Source organism: Mus pahari, chromosome 15 (assembly GCF_900095145.1).
Source record: "Mus pahari chromosome 15, PAHARI_EIJ_v1.1, whole genome shotgun sequence".
NCBI lineage: Eukaryota > Metazoa > Chordata > Mammalia > Rodentia > Muridae > Mus > Mus pahari.
Genome location: NC_034604.1, coordinates 35,569,615 through 35,580,563, shown reverse-complemented (window position 1 = coordinate 35,580,563; position 10,949 = coordinate 35,569,615). Strand labels below are relative to the sequence as shown.

The 10,949-nt window shown below is 39.7% G+C and overlaps 1 protein-coding gene across 1 annotated transcript in view; it reads right to left on the bottom strand.

Annotated features, from left to right (window-relative positions):
- Positions 1-3,384: 3,384 nt before the first annotated feature.
- Kctd16 (potassium channel tetramerization domain containing 16) overlaps positions 3,385-10,949 on the bottom strand; it is a 274,370-nt gene continuing 266,805 nt past the window's right edge. The window contains exon 3 of the mRNA XM_021214948.2: positions 3,385-3,899. Within this exon, the coding sequence (XP_021070607.1) occupies positions 3,448-3,899 (452 nt within the window). The 3' untranslated portion in view covers positions 3,385-3,447. The remainder of the gene's footprint in view (positions 3,900-10,949) is intronic.

Below are 10,949 nucleotides of genomic sequence, written 5' to 3'. Positions count from 1 at the left end.
CAAAGTCATCAGGGGGAAAATAATTCCCTTCATTTTCCTTAGAAAATTATTATGCCAAGTAAAGCTCACAAAGAATTTATCCTATAAGTTCACAGAAAATGTTTTATTAATTCTAGCAAAGATCAAACATAAGGCCAACATTACTCAAATTTCAGGACAATGTATCCAGTGGTTGAGAATGCCAAAACCTGCCTTTTCTGGGTTAGTCTACTCTAGACAAGAAATTGAGAGATTGAAGTGATAACAAAGTAACGTTATGAGAATCAAATTTTGACTTTCATTATAGGAACTGTAGTGGGGTAATTTTTAAAACTGCTCTAGCAGTCTACCTCCATTTCTCCCCCACACCCCTTGGAGCATGTTCTTCTCAGCCATGTAAAAAGCACCCTCAGAGCTGTGGAGAGTCTACAGAAAGAAACATAACCCAGAAGCATATGCAGGGATGGCTAAGAGAATGAAGAATGGGCAGGCATCTGCCATTCTAACTTCCGTGGATTTAGCCTTACAGGATTCTCAGAAGGCAGCCCAAACTAAGGCTCTTTACATGTCCGGTTTCAGTAGGATATTTCTGTTAACAGTTTTATTTTCATTTTAGTATAGATAACATAGTACAGGATAGAATAGTACTACCTAGCACTATTCATTTCTTAATATCAACAATGTACATCCCCCGTCAAAAACCCACAATAAGAAGTGACCTTGATATAATACTGTGCTGCCCATGACTGAGGTTAAGGTTCTGAAGCCAGGAATAGCAGTGTTTTGTTTTCATGGCTCACTTAACCAAAGATCATTTCCAGTGTGGTGAAGACTACAGGGAGCACACTGGATGACTCTACTCCAAATGGGACCTAACCCTTGATATTGCTGGTGCCTTCTCAAAGCCTTCTACTGACACAGGCTGTATTCCTGAACATGCCAATACTCCCATCAATGAATACCATGACTTTCTCTTTCTGTTTAAACGTTTTACCATAGGGCAGATGCCACTTTACAAGTAGCCCAAAATCAAAGTGATACTGTTTCTTCAACAGATTTCTACTGCTAAGCTTGTTCATCATGGGTATAAAGAGTACCTGTGAAGGAAAAGAAAAAGCCATAACAACAAAGCCTGCAGGACAATGCTACACTACTTTGGGTGCAGCACTGTATTTCCTATTTGAAGACTCTAGTTGAAGCTGTGGGTGAAGGACAGACCAATTCTTGAGTGTCTCAATGCCATTAGGATTAGGATTAAAATTTTTAAAAATTTGGGATTTTGACCAGTTTATTCAAATCTCATATACTCTAGGAGCACTTTAAGTGATTCAGTCAATGATCATCTGACCAACAATTCACATCCAGTGTCTTCTTGACCCATTAAGATCCATGATACTTCACAATATCTTCCATAATAACTATGATAGTATTTTTGATGTACCATCAAGAAACATTGAGAGGAGAAAGATGCATTAATAGGATTTACACACAAAGCTATCTATCAACTATCTGCTAAACTATCAACACGCAAAAGAACACTTTCATAAATGATATTTTTCCTGGCCACTCAGCACCTCAAGGAAACTTTCTTTTTCACTTAAATAGAATTTTAAACTTTACTTGAAGCATCAGGACAAGAAAATATTGCCTTATTCTATTACCCACCTGTGAAATCAAGAATTATAAAAAATTCAGAAAGACAATCATATACTAATGGGCACCAATAAATCAAGGAGGAGATTCTTAAATAATAAATGTGCCCCAATGAAAGTTTTCAGAAAGAAGAAACTGGTCATTAGATTTTTTTCTTCTATAAAGACATTGTCTGATTGCCTTTATTACTTTTGTTAACCATACACACATGCACACAATAACACATGCACACATGCGCGCGCGTGCACGCGTGCGCAAACACACACACACACACACACAAAACAAAAAAATAGGAATTCTTGGCACACACTAGTGATAAATCATCTTTTCAGTTACCACTGAGATGTATGAGGAATGCTGAAAATTAAAAGTTGTCTTTGGACATTCTTTTAGCACAGTGAACAAAAGAACTACTGGAAGATTAATAGAAGACAGAATCACATGGATAGACAGTGTCAACAGTTTCTTTTGGATGGTATCTACACAGGTCAGGAATGTTTTTAAAAAGTTTAAAAAATCAAATTAGTAACTTTTATGTTCCAGCCACCCACTTGGGTCATTACAGACACTGTAGAAATTATACAACTAAACAGTAGAAGGGCCACAGCCAAACCCCAGGATTCCAAAGTTATCCAAACCTGGCTACAAGCAAGCAACAGTGTACAGGATATTTAGACATATGTTGGGGCACAAATCCTCTAAAACAAGCGAACGGAAGGTTGGATGCATTTTCAATTATTGGGTGTTGTTCGTAGCTTCACAACCCATAGGGATGCGGAGAATTTGCCTGGATTATATCAAAGGCCTCGTTAATAAAATGTGGTTGAGTTTAAAACTCTGAGTCAGCTGGAGAATGGTGATGGTTCTAATTAGAACGGAGAAGGCTGGTTGCAGGATCTTTCAACGCTCTGTTTGTGGATGTAACTGCTTGTCTGCTAAACACAAACAGGGTTAAACTAGCTCATCTCACCAGCTCCTAATGTAGGGAAAGAACACAATAAATCAAAGGAGCCTGGGGGTATTTATTTCAAAATAAGAAAGAGAATTTGTTGATGATGGGGGCATTCAGCTTTAGAAAGTACTGCCAAGGGAGGCTGGGAAATCTGCCCAGGAGGGTTTTAATAAATAGGCAAAGGCTTCGTTGTCTGAAGTGCTCTTGTAGGGGCAGCTGATAGTAAGGTGTTAGCCCTCTGCTGTCCAGGCCCTAGGTCGTGTGCATTCTTTGTGCATATATACAGACATATACTGTGCTTGTGTCAGAAACGCTCATGCATACAAAGTCAATAGAACCTGGCACATAGAGATTTTAGTGAAAAATCATACAAATTTGCCATTCTCCCCTCACCCCATAAACAAAAGGAAAGGGAAAAGGATAATTTCTTAACATACGCCACCGGGTTATATCTCCTTCAACTGTCCATTCTCGGTCAAGGGGAGGAGGCAGAAAAATGAGAGTAAATAAAACAAAACAAAACAAAACAAAACAAAAAAACCTGGTTTGGGATCAATGATTCCCAAAGCCTGTGAGCTACTCACACGTAGCTGGTTCTTGTTGTATCTTAAGATTCTCAGCACATGGGACCAAGTAAATAAAAGACAAAGGACAACGTAAGAGCTTGCTTCTGGTTCCACATCTAGAAAGAAATCTACCCTGTGGATTTACACGTTAAGGTGAGCTAGGCAAAGTAGGCAGTAGTACATCAATGGACATTGTGTTCTAACAAATGTGGACCGTTTAGTTGTTATTTTTCTTTTAACATATGTCTTCCTTTGGGGAGGTTTATTTCAAAGTGGTGACTACCCGCAGCCCTCCCCCTATAGATGATACTTCCGTAAGAGTTCAGACTGCCAAGGATGTTTTCTCTCAGGGAAGCGATCTGGAATTTTTATCTTCAGGAAATCCTGGATACATTTCTCCAGCTCTTCCTCGATGGAGAGCTTTTCCTTCGCAGTTTTCTTTTTGCTGCTTATGTTCGACTCCCTGGAGCCTGATGTCAGAGTCCGGAGCAGGTCACTTTTTCGCCTCATCTCTGACTGTTGGATCAGCTGCACCGGGCCTTTCTTGATGGGTCGGTCCAGAGTCTGGATGTTGTTCTGGCGCGTCACAGGCCCACAGATCACCGTCTCCTGGGGAGAGCTGGCTTCTGACTGGCTGTCACAGCTGGAAGTAGAGAGGTCATTACATGAGGTGCCGCTCTCTCCTTTGTCTCCCTTGCCATTCTTGCAGCAGCAGTCACAATGAGAGGAGGACCACCGGGAAGGCTCACCTGCAAGACAAACACAGACCCAAAAAAAAAAAAAAAAAAAAAAAGTATGTCAGAAACTCAGAGTGATGATGAAGCTGCAGAACCCGCTAGTACTCAGGGAACACAGGTGATTCACAACACCAACAGCTAAGGCATCCATTCCTTAATAGCAGACTGTGCAATATGGTATTATGTGTACCTGCCCTACGGCCGCTGGCCCAGGCAGAAATGCCCAGGTAGCCCGTTTATCAACCCAGGCACCTGACAGACCCAAAGTTTTACGACTTCAGCTCTATCAGCAGTAAGACCAAGATAATAAATTTCTTATTACCTGGAGTCTTAGGGGTGATTTAGTTGAGATAAGCAGAATGGAGTGGGTGGTATAGAGTAATCTCAGAAAATGCTTGCCAATTTGACATGGGTAACATCAAGCCCTCATCTAAAGCTCTGTCTCCTAGCAGTCAGGGGCTCAGAGAAGACTCTGTGTATGGAAAATGCAGTGGTCAGTGAAGAGGGCTCTGGACAGCCCTTGCATCTCATTGGTCTTCCACCATCCTGTGAACACAGCAGCTTCTCTTATCACTTATGCTCAGACCCATAGAGCTTAATAAACATGCCATAGTTTGAATCGTTTGCTCACAGAACAGCTGGGCTTTGAATACAGATGTCCCAAGTATTATAACTGCTTCCTAAACAATTTGCTTGTCTGTAAAATTCTTGATTCTTAAAATATCTATTTACGTGTGAATGTTCCTGATGTCCCTGCTCACCCCTCCTAAAAATGTTTGCCTCCCAACAGGTACAGCTATACTTTTTAAGTACTTAACTATTACACATAACTCCCAACAGCTACTAAACCACCATCTTCCTAACATGGGCATGATGAAGTGTTCATTGTTGTAGTTCTAATGCATCACCGAAGGGATACACAGAAACTCAACAACACACAACATCTTAGTAACAACTTTGAAGCACCTGGATCTAACCATACCTGAAGCTAGTTTCTTCAATTATATTTTCCATTATATTTCCTTTCTTATTTAAACCAATGAGACCTTCTGTACCTATTGCCTAAGTCTTGTTTCTTAAAATTAAGTTCGGCAATTTGCAAGCAGAGCAATATTTTTAGGTACATAGTTGGTGACTCCATAAATTTTGACAAATCCACGATTATGACAAAAAAGAACATAAGTTATGACCCCTAGTCTTTCAGTTTCTGAACAGCATAGGCCCCCTGATCATATATTATAGTCTGGGCATTTCAATTCACCCACTTCACTGATGCCATAACAGCCAGGGCTATACAGAGAAACCCTGTCTCGGAAAAACCAAAAAAAAAAAAAAAAAAAAAAAAAAGAAATGCAATGAAACATTTTATATTATTTTTTAAAACATACACTTTTGATTCTACTGTGTCTTATTCTCATAAAGAATAGGCATCATTATAAAAGAAAAACCTAGTTCATTGCCATTTCTAATATGATCGAAGTAGAAATGAAACTATTTAAAAAGTCACTCCTTGACTTCTTCTGGAATGTCTATATTTTACACGTATAAATGATTTTTACACATGGCAACTTGCCATATTTTTTCCAGAGGAAGTAAAACTATTTTTCTGTAAATCACAACCCCAGAATGCCTATCTCTTCCTCACTCATTCAAGTCACTTTCTACCACAGGGCTGAGTGATCATTGTACTTATATACCCATTAAATTAAATCAACAATCCAATTAGCCAAAAGCAATCAAAATAGCAGTGATGCTAAAGCGAGTCTCAGTTATTGCAAATAAATATCTTCTGTGCAACAGAGAAACTACTCAACAGGAACCAGCCAGTGCCTGGGAACATCTGCAAGGATAAAGGCTTTCAGTCTGACAGGGGAAATTAAGAGGGGTGTTTGTCACCTCCAGTCAGCAGAATCTGCCTCAGCTGCCTGAAAACAGGGCCACTCTTGTGCTAATAGGACTCAAAGCAGGTTGGTTCCAATAAACCGGACTACATAAAAGTAGCCACATCAGATCAGAGTTCATCTCACCTGGTCCATTGGAGAATGTTTAGAAATTAAATTTAATATTGAGAAATAGAAGAAAGATAGGGAAGGGAAATGCAGAAAGGGTGGGCGTGTGCACACATATTTTTCTGGAACATACTTATCTATTACCCTTAAGGCAAGGTGACAAAATACTTTAGCCATAAGACCTGATTAGACAATAAAAATGTATGTTCTAGACCAGGAATTTTCTTTCCCAAAGAAGTCCCTCCAGTCACCAGATTCCAAAGGAACCTTGAGTCTTCTTAAAAACCTTTTAACATCACCCACACCCATATCTGATAGATCCCAGAGTACTCATGTGCAATCTTGCACAGCAGAGGAAGCCAGGGACCTGGCATTACTACAGCCTCCCAAAGCTGCTGGGAAGATCATTCATTTAAGTCCCATCTGGGATTCTCCAGCCTCCAGGAAAACGGGAGTATTACCTTCCATTTGTTCTGGCCACTATCACTCTTAAAAGAAAATTGGATAACTTAATTTTAGTGCATCTTGTCACAGTACTATGCATCTCAATATTTCACAAGAATATTTTAGGATTTGGACAAGATAATTCATAAAATAGCTACTGAAGTCTATATGTTATTTCAAAATCCAGGAAGAAGGTGGGATGCAGCTCAGATAGAGCCAATATGAAATTTAGAAATTAAACACAGAAGTTCATTATCTTCTTCCTGGAAGCACTCAAACTTCTTTTTCCCCAAAACCATAGCTGAAGCAAGGGTATGAAATTAAGATAGAGGGGGCTGCAAGCATGGAGCTTTCCACTGTGGCACTCCTTCTGAGGCATACTCACAAACATTAAGCAGTCTTGAAAGATCTATCAAAGGTCAGTTCTGTCAGGTAATATATTCTGGGATCTTCCCAATTATAGAGAACAAAAGTACCCCAAATACCCTGGTGCTTCAAACTAAGCACGTTCACTTCTAATTTGTGAGGTTTCAACACTGGTTAGAGTCTTTTCATTGAGCAAGAAAGGGCGTTCCAATTGATTGGACAGCTGCAAAGAAAAAATAATTCCATTTGAAGAGAAGTCTAACTTAATAATATTAAAAAGAAAAGCACTCATTACCCTTTGGAGATTTATTAATTGTTGAACCTAACGTTTAATAATACTTTTGTTTTGAATACTTTATTTCTGAAAATGAGGACTTCTGTGACAATTTTGATGTCTGGCACATAATGGGACTTTGACAAATGTCTAATGAATGAACAAATGTGCTAAAAATGTACATGCAGATATTTCAAGTTGAAAACATAGCAGAAAATATCTTAGGCCCCAGTATTCAGCACCACCATTTGACAGCTCTAAGTTTTTGGAAAATTTATTTGAGATCTCCAAGAGTCATCTGAAAAATAAATAAACTAATGGTTCTTTTTGACAGATTTTTGAAGAAAATTGAATGAAATCAGAGATGTAAAGAATGTCTCAGTCTGTATCACAAAATACTTCATTCATTTATATATTTTGGCTATAGTGCAAGTCCAGATCCCAATCTTCATAAACACTCCAACTGGAAATTTGACGATAAGATGATGATTCTTCTACACATGTATTGTACAATCAATATTTACTGATGGCTCAAGTGTTGTGTTTCATTAGGAAGAACACTCCATATATATCTGGACACAGTAGGAAAATGTTTATTGAGTATCTGGTAATGCTTCCTGGGTATTGGAATTGAGAGTAACCATAAGAACAGAGAGCATCTGACAGATAGCATGTGACCAGGGATATCTCTGGAAGGAGCATTCCAATGCAGGACTTAAAAGTTAACAAGTAGTTGAGTCCTCTAGTATAAAATTGTACTTGAACTATTTAAAATCAGGAAAGGAAAACATTTGCATTTTCAATTAAACACAGGGAATGTGGAAAAATCAGTTTTCTAAATGTCTACATCCAAATATTTGAGCATTTTACATCTTGGCAGTATTAAGAACCAATCAGGGAGATGGTATGACTGAGGTCTCCTAGCTTCCATGCAGCCCTCGGTGCCGCAGTTCTTATTGGTAAGAAGCAAGAGAGGAAAGACTACAAAATATGCCTCCTCCATGAAAAATTCAAGGCCAGCTGAGTGAGGCATGACTTAGCAAACTCACAAAGTGCTTATGCATTTTTAACGGAGGCATCTCTGTGATCTAGCCACACTTCAAACTCTCCACCTGCTAATAGCTGTGAGTACAATGTTGTACATTACAGAGGCAGCTGGGAGAGCTGGTGGTCCATGACTCCTCCATCAATGATGTAGGAGCCTGCCAGTCTGGGTGAGAGGTGGCCAGATTTAATTTATCAAGGCTGCTAAAAGACACTTTTGGTTTCACAGTTGAAAAGTCAATAATGAGCAAATTGATGTTTTTTTCTAATCCTCTAACCTTTGAAAATATATTGAATAGTAGAGATTAGGAATAGGCAGGTTGTGCAAGCTTCCAGGCCAAAAAAAAAAAAAAATGAGTATTTAAGCTTGACAATCATCATTTTTCATTTTTTGCATAGGCCTTTCCACTCAAGGTCATTTAGTGTTATGTAGGCCCAGCTGGGATGTCTATTTAACAGGTGTTATATATGAGCAAGAAAAGATAATTAAGCCATCCACACATCAGCCAAGAAAGCAGAAACTCCACCAGTAATCTTAACAAGGAGAAGTCAATAAAAGGTGTCCAGACACAGAGCAGCAGGATAAAAGTGACACTTGACAAGATGGTGAGGAAGATTGGGGGGCCAAAGCTACTGGCCTTATATCTGCAAACACATATGGAAGAGTATGCAAATGAAAGGCCTAAAAACTTAAAAGAGGCATCTGCTGGAGGAGGGCCCAGATGCCCAAGGAAAGACTGATGCGCTGCTGGTAGAGGCTTGGCAGAGGACCTGACAGAGGACCTAACAGAGATACATGACCTCTGAGGATCACGAAGGGGCAACAACTACTAAAGCCTATGGCTCAATGGCAAAGCAAAACAGAGGTAGATTGAAGCAAACTAAGGGGTCCTTCCCAGCTGCATGTTTCCTCCTCTCCTTCAGTGTCCCCTACTGACAAAATCTGACAGGGAGACAGCTAGGTAAATGAAGAGCATCCTTGGGTGATTGTTTAGTCAGTGTGGCAATCCTGAATCCCTGCCCTGGCATCACAAAGTGTAGCACAGAAAGGTACATTTGGAACAGTGAGAGTGCCTTCATAACCAGCACAGGGATGCTCTGGGGGATGATAATGAATGAAAGATCCCTGTTGGCCAGTTATCATCTAATCCGCAGAAGAGTTAGAACATGGCAATAAAAGAAAGCTGTTGTCTCACTCCAGCCCCTGCCCTCTGACCCCTTGTTTTACTTTAGGGTTTTCCATTCGTTCTCCCCTTACCTGCAACACACACTCATCTGTTCTACACCTGCTTAGCTCATATCATATATCATATCATATATCATATCATATCATATCATATCATCACATCTATGTTGTTTAATTTAACCATCATGCATAATCACTTGTTAATATAAAGAACACTGCACTGTTGGAGAACTTACGCAGAAAATCAACTTTCGTAGCCATTCTATCTATGGTCTGTACTGACATAATTTACCTATTTGGTAATGTCCAGACACACCTTACTACCTCACATTTTGAACCCGTTAGGTCTTAGAGCAACACAGTAATTGGAGTAAAGCTGGTAATCCTGAATTTGGACTCCCTGGCCAAGTGTCTTGCTCTTTTAAACAGCTTGTAATAACACAATTATTCTACTTTCAAGGACTGTTTGCTCTTTGACTGCCTTCTCCCTCGTTTTATTTCATTTTAGCTTCCCCCTCCCCGCCTTTTCTTTTAGCTAAGGTCATACTTGATAACTCTAACCCCCAAAGTCATTATTATTCACACAAAGTTCTGACCCATACCAACCTTTTCCCTACCATCCTCCACTCATTCTAGAGATTTGCTTCCATGCTTTGCTTCAAATTTGTGTGTGTGTGTGTGTGTGTGTGTGGGTGTGGGTGTGTGTGTGTGTGTGAACTAGAACATATCCCCTGTGACCTGGAAAATGGCATAACCAATACCTACTTCACAAAGAGAGGATTCATGGCCCTGATGTGAATAGAGTTCCATGACATTATGACCACAGTGGGTGATGCGAGCCTGGTGTGTGAGTCAGCCTACGTGGATGGATCCGAGCCCTCACTGGGACTGTTCTGCTGCAACATATGGGTCATAAATGCTGTATTCTGTAGGAGGTTGCCAAACTGGGAAAATGTGAGTCCAGTAGCCATCTTCCCACACCAGCTTGGGAAGATGTTTAGGGAGCAGAGAGCCAAGGGAGCCAGGAAAAGCTGAGAAAGAGAGAGAAACATCCCTACACTTAGCAGCATCTCGATTTGGCCCCAGGGATAGATTTATAATTTTATAGGCCTGAAAATCCCTTTTTTGCTTAATCTAGTAATTTCTGAAGCTTATAACAAGATTCTTGAATGCTCTATCAAACTCATATTAGTACACTTAATATCTATTCACTTCATCTATTTTATCATCTGAACATGCGCGTGCACACACAATCTCATTGCTAATGATTCAGAAGGTGAGAGATACTACTGTTGCCAAGTGTCTTGAGAGTGACTTGCTTCTCCTGTGGGTGGGATCTTGTTTAACTCATTATCCCTAACAAATCTGAATAACATTTAGAACAACCAACTAAATCTCTGTCACCATCTGTTTGCAAAAGAACTGCAGTCATGAACAAGGTCAGAGCTATCCCTTCCAGTCAATAAATAATAAAGAAATGTAACATCATCTAAAAATAAGCGATTGAGGATTCCATATGTGTCAGTTATTGAGCTCAACAGTTGCCATAATTTAGTTTTCATAGTAAGCCATTAAATGACGCTAGATTCCTTTGCTCCCCGTGAAGAAGAATGTAGCTTAAAGTAAAAGTTAGCTTGAGAAATGGCAAGTGTTCAAACCAAAATCTTTTTAAATCCAATCTCTGTGTGTGGGCTCTCTCTCTCTCTCTCTCTCTCTCTCTCTCTCTCTCTCTCTCTCAC